The 14,397-nt window shown below is 40.5% G+C and overlaps 2 protein-coding genes across 4 annotated transcripts in view; one reads left to right on the top strand and one right to left on the bottom strand.

The window, feature by feature from the left end:
- LOC142352792 (uncharacterized) overlaps positions 1 to 816 on the top strand; it is a 34,803-nt gene extending 33,987 nt beyond the window's left edge. For both annotated transcript variants that reach the window (XM_075404901.1, XM_075404900.1), the window contains one exon: positions 247 to 816. In XM_075404901.1, coding sequence (XP_075261016.1) covers positions 247 to 534 — 288 coding nt within the window. In that variant the 3' untranslated portion in view covers positions 535 to 816. The remainder of the gene's footprint in view (positions 1 to 246) is intronic.
- LOC142353457 (CCR4-NOT transcription complex subunit 1-like) overlaps positions 1 to 12,606 on the bottom strand; it is a 279,900-nt gene extending 267,294 nt beyond the window's left edge. For both annotated transcript variants that reach the window (XM_075405706.1, XM_075405707.1), the window contains exon 1: positions 12,595 to 12,606. The gene's annotated coding sequence lies outside the window, so the exon portion shown is untranslated. The remainder of the gene's footprint in view (positions 1 to 12,594) is intronic.
- Between the last annotated feature and the right edge of the window lie 1,791 nt (positions 12,607 to 14,397).

The following is a 14,397-nucleotide window of genomic DNA, read 5'->3' as shown; positions in this document are numbered from 1 at the left end:
GATTAAGATGTTGAAGTAAGAACGGTGACAGGAAGAGAATAGTGGTGAAAAATTAACACATTAGAAATGAAAGTAAGATTGCAAATTTTGATTTAACGTTGGAAATAACTTGGAAAATAATTAATTCCGATGGAAAAAATTGTGAACGGGCGTGTTTGGATCTTTGAACACTGTTTAAAAATCAATTCCTATCGTTTTTGTTCACCTTTTTCCCCGCGAAATGTAAATAATTTCAGCATTTGTTAGGAAAAGAAACAGCACACAATAACAATGGATAGCTACTTTTGGAAACCGGACGGCCACGGAGCCCCCTACGCTGACAGACCGCACGGGCACAGACGGGGCAAACTGGGCAGCCAGCTACACCAGGGTTACCCCCACGAGAAGAGCCACCTCCTATCCCACTCGGACCTGCCACCCTCATCTGGGACCATTTCCCAACCCCACCAAAGTGGGGATTCTGGGATGTCTATGGGAACCCAGACTGAACAGTATCAACTGCAAGCGCCATTTGCAACGTCTTATGTTTATTAGATGTGTTTCCGAGGTGATAAAATATTTGAACTTAAGAATGAGTAACGCTAACATTCGGATGTTTTCCTTTTTTTCCTCATGGATACGAAACAAAATTTTGTTGTTCAATTTATATCCCCCACTTTTTGCGACTGGGATTTAAAGCCTTTCTAAATTTGAGAGACTTAAAGGAATTGAGCCACAGCCACTAAACTAGAAGTGATAATTTTAAGTGAATCTGCGATCCATAAAGTTATGTCGAATGTTTCATAATAATACATAAATTTTAGTGTTTGATAAAAATCGTTTTACCATATTCTTCAGGCAACATAAATACTCATTCCTTTTAATTGGATCCGGTTATCGGCATTATTGATTTCTTATTGATAATAATTAAAGATTTTTCAAGATTTTTGGGATGAAATAGAAACAACAAACTGAAGCATGATTCTTCTGATCAAATAAACTTATTACACCAGGGGACGCAATGTGACAGAAATTTTACTACGGGAAAATCAATATTGGAAAAAAACTCAGGATAATTTTTCACAAAATGTTGATCAGAACTAGTCATAGTATGGGTTTATGTGATCAGAATCAAACTATATTGACAAATAAAGACTTCATGCAGCCCAAAGCATTTAGTATCAATGTTTTTTTGTTTCCCTTATATCCCTTGTATCCGCAGACTTTTTTTACAACAAAGCGTTCTTAACACACATCAGACACAATTTGTGAATGTGTGCCCGAGACAAAATCTTAAAGTTAATTTCTTTACGTTCAGCGAAAACTTATTTCAGTTTGAAAAATTGTCAAATTCAATAATCAAACATTGAAGAAAACTTTTGAAGATTATGAGTAAACGCAAATTACCAAGCCTCGTTTTTTTTATTTTTACTCTCATGGTTTTCTTCTGTCTCATAGAACTGATTACAAGCGATATAGTCCATACAAATTGGGCTGGGATGGTGGGGTGGAATTATCTTGAGGAAAATGGTGGTCGAAATACAATTTTTGCCTGATTAGAATTAAAAACCATGACTAAAAACTAATTTTTCTGTTATTGTTTGTCAACGATATTATAATGCAAATAATTGAAATTATTAGCCATTTTTATTTTCTTTTTTGAAGTTTTTAGTTTCCCTATCTCTGTTGTTTTTCTCTGTTAGACTTTGTCTTTTGCGTGTTCGTTGTGAATAGCTAATGCGACTAAATGGTTGTATGGCGTAATGGTGCGAATAATGATATGCAAGAGAGCGTTGTTAAAGTCATAAAAACAGGGCAAAAGTGAAGACCAAAAGCCCAATAAATTTGTCGCATCGCCAATTTCTGAGTACCCAAAACAGGCTAATCTTATCAAGTTTACCCTATCCTCGCACACCGCAACCCCATATTAATACAACCGCACCAGCACCCCCTCTCCGAGAAAAAACAACCCACTTATAAACACACAAAAGCATCATAGCTTGGAAAGTATTCATTTCTATTCCAGCGCGGCTTTTTGAAGAACCCTTTCGTCTTTTTTTCCTTTTGATTCTCCCCGTCATTTTGCAATCTTATCATTTTATCCTGAAAAGACATTTTTACGCATTTTGTATTTTTTTCATCTCGTTTATTTTTGTTTGTTTTTGATGTTAATGTTTATGCAAAATTCACACCTTTCTGAACAATCTTGGGTTTTTGTTTTTCATTGATACCCTAAGGGGTAATTACCCCTGATCGTGCATGAACAGCTTTGCAGAATATTGATGTAATCTTTTCCTGATTTTGACACATAAACTTGTTGATTTTATTGCCCAAAATAGAATTAACATAAAATTGACTCGGTGTAACTTCTTTATCCTGAGTGCAAGTTTTGTATTAAAAGTCTGTTATTATGTAGATGAAAACGGCTGTCTGTGGCACGTTTTGAGGTAAGGTAAGCTCAGTGTAAGCAAACCCCCTTCACTCTCCCCCCTCTCTATCGCAATAGATGTAATATGAACTCTAACTGTTTTTATTATTTTGCATAATTTTTTACGGTATTGAATAATTTCATTGTCTGGACACTAACAACTCAGTATGCGGTATTCTGTGTCATGTTTGCGAAAGCACACATAAAGTTTGCTTAGGAATCTTAGCGAACGATTGAGACAAAACATTTAACAAAACAAAAATTTATATCAGCTGGAGAAACAATTTAAACAGTCATAGTCAGTTATTCAACCAGAAATCTCACAAACGTGTTTTTTTTTGCGTATAACAATTCATTCTAGTCCACGATGGAAAAAATTTCAAAAGCTGATATTGAGGAGAGATTTTGAAATGCCGTTAATTGTTCAATTGCTTTTAATGGTCCTCGCAAAAAGTACACAAATTTACGAATTGATAAACTGACCACAAAATCTGCAACATTTCAGCATCGTTGATCATATCGAGCATTAATTTTGAGTTTGTTTTCATTTTTGTGGCTAAATGTGTATAAACTCTGATAAAACAATCAGTAGTTCGAGGATTCAATTTGACTCTTTTTTCGACATATAACAACGTGTAAACATTAGTGTAAGCATTAAGACGTACAAAGCAACAAGTGATACTTAGACGGCAAAGTTTTTTCGATGCTCTTTTACTGGTTTTTTGTCTGATGTTATTGACGTCAAATCAGTTCGTATTCAATCGGCAATTGTCTAGAAAACCTAAAAATATTAAGCCGAAAACCAGCTTAATCGATACATATAGTGGTTATATTTACTTAAAATTAGGTTAAATGAACTTTTTCGGAAATTTCTACGTATATTAGAACGTTTTATTAATTTAGAACGATTTCTGCACGCATTTAAATTCGAATATAAATACTCAATTCTGATTGGTTAATATTATTCGTTCATTTACTTCGTAACATCCTCCGGCCCGGAAGAAGATGTTGGGAAAACTGGTACAAGTTTTACAAGCGGGCAGACGAGTGAACCGGTCGACGTACGTAAAACGGCGGAGCGCGCGACGCTATCGGAGCCGTAGCGGAGTTCAACAATCCGAGCGGTTGGGTAGTAACCCCTAGGGTTGGTTTCTTCAACTATCCAAACCAAGTCACCGGTCTTAAGGTGTTGCTCGGCAGGCGTCTGCCACTTAGAGCGTCGGTTCGGCGTCGGTACGTACTCTCTGATCCAACGGGACCAGATCGCATTAGCGTACGACTGCGCACGGGCGTAGCGTTTACGATGGTCAAGCTCATTATTGCCGACAACAGACGGAATACCGGTAGAGTATTCTCCTAGAAGAAAGTGGTTGGGCGTTAAAGCGTTCAAATTGCACGGATCAGCGCTTACTGGTGTTAAAGGACGCGAATTGAGAGCATTCTCCACGAGACAAAAGGTAGTATGCAGTACTACAACACGCGCTTGAAGCTGCGTACCAACCTCTCCCAGATACCACCTTGATGTGGTGCGCTGGGTGGATTGAATCTCCATTTTATACCTTTCTGAGCGAGCTCAGCTGCAATGTTGACAACGTTCCACTTTTCAATACTTTCTCGGAGTTCTTTCTCCGCTCCAATAAAGTTAGTGCCATTTTCCGACCAAATCATGGCAGGTGTACCCCTACGTGACACAAACCGCTCAACTCCCATAACACAAGAACTGGTGTCCATGGATAAAACTATCTCGACATGGACAGCGCGAGTAGTGAGACAGGTGAAGAGGAAGCCCCACCTTTTCTCAGTAGAACGGCGGACAGTAACATAGAATGGCCCAAAGTAGTCAACGCCAGTGTTCGTGAAGGGAAGAGACTGGTAAGCAAGTCTCTCCTTAGGTAAGTCAGACATTATTGGTTGCATAGTTACTGCTTGGAATTCTCGGCATCTCAGGCAGTGTGCTTTGATTGAACGCAAGGATGATCTTAGTTTCAGTACTGTATAGTGTTCTTGCACAATTGATCTTAGGTATTCAACGCCTTGATGATAATGCTGTACGTGCGTGTGTTCAAGGAACAGTTTTACAAACGGATGACGTGCATCTAAGATGATTGGGTACTTTGCGTTAAACCCGACTTCCATTAACCGCTTGATGCGGCCCGAGGAACGTATTAGCCCATTTGGACTAATAAACGGTGAATGTGGAGCAATTCGGCTACTCCGTTTAACGAAATTATTGTCAAGAAGATCTTTTCTTTCGGTTTCAAAAGATTCTCCTTGCACCAAGTACTGTAGATGACGCTCGGCTTCGTCAAGCTCAGTAGGGTCGGTAATGCTACCATCGGGGTTACGGTAGCCGGCATGTTTCGGCAAAAGCCGGAGAACGTATGCGGCAATGCGCAAGTACTTTTGGTAAGAACTGAACTTATCAAATGGGAATAACGACGGAACGGGAGTTGTCTGTTTTTTAACAGATGTAGCGAGAGAAACAGTGTCTTCTATAATGACTGCTTGGTTGACGCCAAGTTTGATGTTATTAATGACGTCTTTGTTCGGAACGAAAGGGAAATTTGAGTTAGTTAAGAAATGTGGACCATTGGCCCAACTGCGTGGTTACAAAACCTCAGCGGACATTCCACGCGTGCCAGCGTCAGCTGGATTATCCTTAGTTGCGACGTGGTTCCATTGGCCAACGCTGGTATACTCCAAAATTTCACAAACGCGGTTTGCAACAAAGATTGGTTGCTTTTCATTAGAGTTAATCCATTGGAGAACGGTCGTGCTATCTGTCCACATGAATACTTGGTTGACAGGTACTGTAAGTGCTTGTGTAATTTCCCTTTTCAGGCGAGCGGCAAGTAGAGCTGCTTGTAATTCGAGTTTTGGGACAGTCATTACTTTCATTGGCGCCACGCGCGCTTTCCCTAAAACAAACGCAAGCTCTGTTTTTTCTTCGCCCGTAGGTGTTTTTACACGGGATCGCAAGAATGCGACAGCACTGAAAATATCCTGCGAACTGTCACCGAACATATGCAACTCTATATTATCAAAGGGTCCACTAAAGTAACTTCGGGAAATTTTGATGTTTTCAAGCTTTGATAAGTCCGCACTCCAAACCAAAAATCTTTGAACCATGTCCTGTGGGAGCTCGTCATCCCATTGTTGTCCTGTGACACGCCAGATGTCTTTTAAGAGCAGTCGCGCACCGACGGTAAACGGTGCGACGAGACCAATGGGGTCAAAGACTTTCGAGACAAGACTTAGAACCAAGCGTTGCGTGAGGGACTTGGTGATAGCGGAGCTTGTACCCCGACTCACAACTAAAGTGTCATTAGTGTGGTCCCATTTTAGCCCAAGCACGTGCGATGAATCCTCTTGACATGAGACAATAACCTTTGGCTCAGTAGATTGAGGAGAACCGTCAATTCGGTCAGCCAGATTTGGTACATTGCTTACGAACTTTGTAAGCTTGAACCCACCGAGATGGAGAAGATGTACCAATTCCTTCGATCTATTGATGGCTTTCTCTGGAGACTCCACTGAGTCAAGATAATCGTCCATGTAGAAGTTTTCAAGGACTGCTTTGGCAGCTTCGGGGTAAAACTTGGCATTGTCTCTCGCAGAGCGTTGTAATGCATAGTTGGCGCATGTGGGCGAGTCTTTAGCCCCGAATATATGGCGCGTATATTGATACACTACAACGTTAGTTGTGGGGTCCTCCCGCCACAGAAAGCGAAGTGATGGTTGATCTGATGGTAATACACCAACCTGTAGAAACATTCCCTCGATGTCGGCAGAGACGGCATATGGATGTTGTCGGAAGCGAAGAAGTACGTAAATAAGATTTTGGAGCAGATCAGGGCCAATGAGCAAAGATTTATTCAGTGAGGCGCCATGAAATTTTGCTGCTCCACTGAGCACCCTACGCACCTTACCCGGTTTGTTCGGGTTTAAAACCGGATGGTGGGGTAGGTACCACTCTTTATCGGACCGGTTCTCAACCTTGTGAGCGTCCGGAACCTCAATTACATACCCCTTATTTAGGTCTTCCTTAATGGTGCTAGTATACTTCTCTCTAAGGTCTTCAACCTTGGCCAATCGTTTTTCGAGAGATTTTAGTTGCACAAGGGAGGAGAAGTAATTATTTGGGAGCTTGGTGTTATCTGCTGCCCATAGCATTCCGACATCGTATCTCAGGCCATTGTGTATGGTGGTACTCTCAAGAATTTCGTGAGCCCTTGCGTCTGCTGCAGATCGTGGGTCGACCTGCTTATTCGCTCCGAATGATTCAATGTCGTACCATGACTTTACTTGACTTGCTAACTCATTGTCATGTTCGATATTCACTTTAAAGCACGTTGAGGTTAAACACGAACTTGATGGTAGCGGACCGCTTAAGACCCAGCCTATGGGTAAGCGTACGGCAACGGGTAAACGCTTCTCATCGGCAGAGAAGTATTCTAACGGGCGGATGGCATGATAGACATCTTGTCCGAGTATCATCTCAATGTCTTTATAGGAATATGTCACAGGATCAAGGACTGCTAAGTGTGGGTAAGTCTCTTGCAGGGCCTGTACATTAATTATATCAGAGCCGACGTTCAGACTCTCTTTAACGAAGGGATTGATGGTAAATGGTTCGAAATCTTGATGTTCTCTTGGTTTCACAGTAACTTCAACGATCCTAGTGTCAACTACTTCTTCGGTATTGATACCCTTGACAGTTAGCTTTAGTGCTTTACCGTGCAAATCGAGTCTATCTGCGAGACTACCGGCCACCCAACAGTTACTGCAGGCGGTATCACACAAAACTAGAGCCTTGGTATCTAAACCGGACGAATTGACCAACTGAAATTCCGTAACCTGAAGGAGCCCCTTAACATTAGTAACAGATGACATTGTTGTGGTCTTATTAGACGGCTGTTGACTAGTAGTTGCTTTACTTTGACCTGTGTTGCCAGAAGACTGGATATTATTGGGATTTGTTGACTGTTTTGTTGGGAAAACCGTATCTGCTCCATGCAATAGTGAGTTATGCGAACTATTACACCCCTCTGCTCGGCACTTTCTTGGCTGAGGGCACTGGCGGAATGTGTGCTTGTCCCGTAAGCACGAAAAGCAAAGTTTATTATCCGCCACCAACTTAGCTCTCTGGGTTGGAGTCTTTTCCTTGAAAACTCGATACTCCCAAAGCCGGTGGTTACCTTTGCATACAATGCAGCGAGAGTAAGTGTTTGTGGAAGAAGATGGCATATGCTTCTTTGTTTCCCTTTGTTGTGAATTTGATGCAAACACTTTTGAGGCTGTTTTGGTCTTGGTTACTGAAGTGCTGTTATCTTCAGGCCTTGCCTTGGTTGCGCTTTGTTTCATAAGATCGTGGGCCTCAGCCTTTTCTTTAAGCCAGTCGTTAAAGTCAAGGAGGGTAGGCTTAACCCAGTGCTTCTTAACCGTAAAGAGTGGCCATGACTCTTTCATGTTTGGTGGTAACTTCTGTACCGCTTGGTTAAGTAGGGAAGCGCTCTTCAAGTCAGCATCATATGATAGTGACTTGAAAACCCCAACGAGACTGGATATGGCTGCAGAATAGTTAATGATGTTATCACTATTGTGCATTTTAAGAGGCGGAAAGTTGCTTAGTTTATCCAAGTGTGCACTTACGACTGCCTGTGGCTGGCCAAATTTACGTTCCAAAGTCCTTAGTGCATCCTTGTACATTAAACCACAGTAGGCAAACTCGGCGATTGCAATCTTTGCTTTACCAGTGACGAGTGTCTTAAGGTATGTCAATTTAACGTCATCAGTGAGCGTTTGCGAGTCAATCGCGCTTTTGAATTGACCATACCACTCGTGCCATTGTAATGGATCGCCATTATACTGAGCAAGTTTCCATTCTGGCAAAGGGTCATTTTTCTTGCTGTTTATTGCGTCAGCTAATTCCCTAATCAATGACGCATTGTCCGGTGTCGGAGGGGCAGGTGCAGACACCTGCGGACCACTCCAACTCAACGGAGTGGGCCCAACATAAGGGTATGTTGGCTGAAAAACCGGAGTGGCCAGACCAGGTACAATATTACTTGTAGTTGCAATCGGGTTTTCCTGATGTGTGCCGGATGGTGATTGCATATCAATCAAAAGGGGTGAATTTGAATATATTTGTTGTGGAAAAGTAGTAACTGATGGTGCAATGTGTGCCTGTACATTTGGAGCAACATTATTTACGGTAGTAATGTCTCGGTTGACTAATGACGGTCTGTGCTGCGGAAAACGCCAATGACTCATATTTGGCACAAAACTTTGGCCAAGAGGGATATTGGGCATATTTGGGAAAGGAGGAGCAACAGAACGTACAACTTTGTGTACTCGGTTATTACTATTCTGATAATTGTTGTTGACGAGAGGCTGTTTAACCAAAGGGGCGTGTGGGATGGGAGAAGTGAGGTTAGGTGCGAAGACTGGGTTCGGAATGGGAAGGACGTTAGGATGAGCGGGTTCGGAGTTGTGCTGTTGAATGTTTGGACTTGGTGGGGTGCTTGGGTGCAGGGGAACGTCTATTGCGGGGGCTGGATGATTTGTTGTCGGAAAAGGAGGAAGAGTGGCGTTTGGTGCTCGGGGGACAAAACTAATTTGTTGTCGGGAGCATATTTGCTGGGCCGAATTATTCTTGGGCCGACTTGATGTTTCAGGTCCCCTGAATTGTGAAATTTGAAGTTGTGCGTTTGGAAATAACTCTGTTGCATTATTCTGATTTTTTCGCGGTGCGAACGGCTGTGGTGGAATGGGCTGTTGAATGGGTGGTGAAGAAGCCCCTGGGGCCTGTACAGAAGGCGGCTGACTATCCGCGGTTCCTTGATTTGTTATGCTTGGAAGCGCCATGCCTTGCTGGCCTGTTTGATCCATTTGCGCTCTTAGGTGCGCCTGGTACAACGCCTGTGTGTTAGCAGCAGCCAAAAAATTTTCAGGTGGGGTGTAATAAGGGTCGAGTTGCTGCAAGGTCTCATTGCTTAAAATGTAATTGCCTCGACAATTTTTTGGAATATAATGCCTTGAAATTTCAGTGTTCTGATCTTCCACTGTTTTGCCGTTGTTGTGGCTAGGACATTCTGGAGGGTCAATCATAACCTGTGGTTCACTAGTTTTCTCCTCATTGTGAAAACTTAAAGCAAGTGAGGTGTTGATCCAGTCTTGGACAGCCCTTTCACTTCTCATTGAGCTCCTAGCACTTGCAGTTGTTTCAGATTGGCTACCTTTGGAAACGGCGTCCAGCAATTCAAATTCTTGCAGAGTTGCCTCTGCTAACCGTTTCCTGTTGTTTTCCTCCAGTTCATCTAATTCCATTTGCTTTTTCTGTTTAGCAAGGCGAATGGCTGCCTCATTCTGTTTTTCAATTTCTTCGCGCTTCATTTTGGCAATTACGTAATCATGTTTACGCTTACTAGATGTTTTTGAGGATGTCATAATTGAAGGAAGTCTAGAACGAATGGAAGCCCTTGGTTCCTGGAACTCACTCACTTTATCATCAGCAGAGTTGATGTAGTTTCGTGCTGAAGCGAGGATCTTGTCGTTCTTAGTTGTCATTGCCTCCAAGTAAGACTCTAATGAAGGAACAAGTGCACTTGGATCCTCCGTTTTTCCAGCAAATGCAATCAGGTCTTCATTTTTGTCTACAACAGTCATAAATGCTTCGTTGCACTTTGTTACTAGGCGTTCAACTTTCACTCGCCTACTTTGACTATTTATACAATGAAGAATATCTTCATGTATAGCATGCAATTCAGCTTCACGCTTTGACCTGGCAGCGTACAACTGTTTGACTTTTTGATCAAGACTATTAGACATCACGATATTATTATTTCTAAAGACCAGCAAACCTGCCACTGCACACGGTTATCTATTATATGCACACTCCAAACAAATCAAATCCACGCAAAACAAAACCCAACGCAAAAGACACCAAACACAGCACACTGTAGACAGTCTGTAAAACAAACCGCCCAAAGAGCAGAAAAGGTCGTCGAGCACACAGTGCCCGACAAAAACAGAAGGGCAGCGCTGAACGCTATGCGCTCAACGCGGAGGGAGACCAAAGACACACGGGGAGTCGAGCGAGCAACGCGCGACAAAACGGAGACGTTACGGACGGGAAGTCGAGCGAGCAACGCGCGACGCAACGGAAACGGGACATACGAGAAGTCGAGCGAGCAGTGCGCGACGGAACAGAAATGGGACGTGCGGGAAGGCGAACGAAAATTGCACAACGCCACGAAACGGGACGGTCGGAAAAAACAGACGGAAAATGAGGTTGGAAAGAACTATGTTAGCAGACCACAGCAAAAGCTCAACCAAACAACCTAGCCGTAACTCCAGAACAAACTTAAGACACACCCTAGGAAGAAGGAGAGAAGCTACTGCAAGACAATCTAACATAGTTCATAATGGGTCTATAACGACAAAATTAAAGACAACCTAATTTACGGCAATGCAGTAGTACACTAAAAGGATGTAAAGGTCAAGAAATTTACTAGCCGTAACTCCAGAATAAACTTAAGTCACATCCTATCAAAACCCAAACCAAAACAAACAATCAGCATACTAACGGCATTAAACAAACTACAATAGTGTATTTGTAGACTAAGACAGTTGGAAAAGTCAAGAAACAATCCAGCCGTAACTCGAGAATAAAATTCAGTCACACCCTAGAAGGTAACAAGACCAAACCAACTAGCAATCATACAGGTACACACAAACATAGAGCAGCAAAATCAAAATACTACAACAGGAGGGCTAGTAAATTAGTGAAATTGAAAAGTCAAAGAACAATCCAGCCGTAACTCGAGAATAAACTTAAAGTCACACCCTAGAAAGCTATAAGACCTAAACTACAAACCAGCATACTAGCATACTCAACATACTACAGCAAAAACAACAACATACTTCATCACATAAGACATACTACACTGAAATCTGGAAAAGAAGCGGAAGAAAACGAAAAGCGAAGTTTTGGGAGAGCGACGTTATTGAGAAAAAAAATCGTAACACGGAAAACTAAAAAGCGAAAGGACGAAAAGGACGCGGGCAAAACGGTTCATAAGCGATCGACGAGAAAATTTATGGGAATTCGATATTTTTTTTGTGGGCCGGAGGTTGTGAAGATTTTCACAACTTTTTCTGTGTATTGAGTTTCACTCAATTAACGAACCTTCTTGTTGGAGAAATTGATTTTGACAACTTTGTCAAAAACTCTGCTTTTGTCCAATTTTTCTCTATTTTTTTGGTCAATTTTTTGCAATTTCTTGAATACGGAACTGTAATCCACTAAACTGGACACTGCTGTGCTCGAAAATTCGGTTTATCAATACTCGGTAATAATTTTCTAACTTTTTTTTGAACTGCCTCAAAATTGACCAAAAATTTTCAAAATTGAACAATTTAGCATTATTTTCTCTCCATTTTCTCTATATCAGAGGTTATTTTTTGATATATTAACCGACTATATCATTTTTCTCGAATTTTTGGTAAATCGGCCAAAAATGGTCAAAATTGATGTTTTTCTTTTCAAAAATTCCAATTGTATGGGTTAATGGTTACCGGTTACCTTTTTTTCTCAAATAAATGCTTGAAATTGCTATCAGATTCACTTTCGAGACTTATATAGGGGTGGGTGTCTTGCCGTCTAATATTTTACTAATTTAGTGAAACTAATAAAAATTTGAGGCTTCTGTCTTACAGTTTTCAGTAAAACTTATCAAGGAACTTGATGACTCGATTCGGCAAATTTCGATTTATTACAGCCAGCTCATTCCCAGAAATAAACTGACCAAAATCTATCAAACGATTTCTAATGACATCAATTGTATTAATTTTGCAGTTCATTTAACGGTTTCTATCATGACTCCGTAAGCTCATTATCCAAATAAGTCGATCCGAGGGTAACGAGCCGCGCAACCCCAAGTATTTGATATTTCAACAGCCGTGAATGTGACGCAAATTGTGGTAATCAATATGCACTGTTTCACAACAATCAGGCAACTGAATCGAATTGCTATCTTCCCCAGAACAAACATGTAGTCTGAATACTTCAAGTGCAGGGAACAACTTGATAAAGGAGTCATTATCCCAGATAAAATAATAGACATTAAGTGACAAAGAAGTCACGCTTCGCATTGGGTGGTCCGGTAACGGATCATCTCGACCCTATTTAATAAGTTATCACATTTGGGCTAAGAGGGCATTTTTTTTCAAACGAAAGGTGATTCTGCAAGGAGCGGCACCAATATAAACTCTGATAAAACAATCAGTAGTTCGAGGATTCAATTTGACTTTTTTTTCGACATATAACAACGTGTAAACATTAGTGTAAGCATTAAGACGTACAAAGCAACAAGTGATACTTAGACGGCAAGGTTTTTTCGATGCTCTTTTACTGGTTTTTTGTCTGATGTTATTGACGTCAAATCAGTTCGTATTCAATCGGCAATTTTCTAGAAAACCTAAAAATGTTAAGCCGAAAACCAGCTTAATCGATACATATAGTGGTTATATTTACTTAAAAATAGGTTAAATGAAATTTTTCGGAACTTTCTACGTATATTAGAACGTTTTATTAATTTAGAACGATTTCTGTACGCATTTAAATTCGAATATAAATACTCAATTCTGATTGGTTAATATTATTCGTTCATTTACTTCGTAACAATGTGAATAACTATTGATAGCGTTTTGTCGTCAGTTCCAAACAGCTGAAAATGATATCTAGTGTTCCAATTACGATAAAAATACTTTATAATGAACTTGACTCTTGATTCAAACTCATTTTTTCAAACATAAAATTTTTATACTGAGCACTTGTAAAAAAACGTATTGGTAAAAAGGAGCTGGGCCAAAAAAATCGCCAATTTCAGAGCAGTTTGAGATATAAAAATTACGATTGTGCGATTTTATCGCCTTTAATTTGGCTCCGCGCCCATTAACAAGCCGTCGCAGCAATTTATTCATTGCTCAGTTTCACCAATTGCAGTTTTTAAAAGTGTTGTCCACCACTGCTGAAGAGCAGGGTGATCCAGTTATACAGGGGGTAATACAGTAGAACTGAAAAGAGGGATCCGAGACCTAGATACTTCCAAGAACCAATTTTGATCCCGAGGCCATCCACAACAAGAATCTGAACCATCCTTTGAATGTTTTGCTGATACACGACAATCGAGCGAAGAAGGAAAAGTGAGGCAGAGGATCACAATGTCCTCGTATTGGTCTGCTTTTTCTCAAAGAATAACGACTTACACTAACAGAGAGAAAAAAATAGAAAAGAGAGACGTGGACTGAATCTTGTGATCAACACAGGAGATTAAAAAAAACTCACAATGAACCTGTTTCGCTCTAAACCAATGTCAGAAAAAACTGTAAGACTGTTCTAAAAAGACCTATAACTTTAATTTTGTGATGTATATTGATATCTACCGGCAAATCTTGTTAATCCCCTCTAACTTTCCTCGGTTTCATTCTTATTTTCAGAGTTTTGAACAATGTTTCTTCACTAAAAAGAGTAAATTTCTTGTTAAATGCCACATTTGAAGTTTTGATTCAGCGTAATTTCTCAAACTATTTCCTAAGTTTAAATTCTTAAACTTTTTCTTTGAAAATCCAGTTTGTTGTTTTTCAAATGCAAACCATCTATTCAGGTAATCATTTTTAAAATTTTGGATTATCGTGTTCATTTTTTTCATTTTCTGCTCCAATAAAACAAGAAACACACCGTTTATTTTTCATATATTTAGGTGATCTTGATCTGCTGAAAATAATTGTTTCAAAAATGTTAAGAGCAGAAGACTTGGTAAAGATGTTTTTAAAATAGTTTCAATTAACTATGCTAAATGTACATAACAAAAATAATGTGTATTGAGCTTAAACCGCGTGTCTTAGTCAATTTTAGATTAATTAAAGAGGGTGCGACAAAATCTCGACCACGACACTCCTGTACGGGCACGACGTTTGGCGTTCCA

This window comes from Convolutriloba macropyga, chromosome 14, assembly GCF_964194025.1.
Source record: "Convolutriloba macropyga chromosome 14, txConMacr16.3, whole genome shotgun sequence".
Lineage (NCBI taxonomy): Eukaryota > Metazoa > Xenacoelomorpha > Acoela > Convolutidae > Convolutriloba > Convolutriloba macropyga.
The sequence above is the reverse complement of the archived record's forward strand: the minus strand, read 5'-3'. Positions and strand labels throughout refer to the sequence as shown.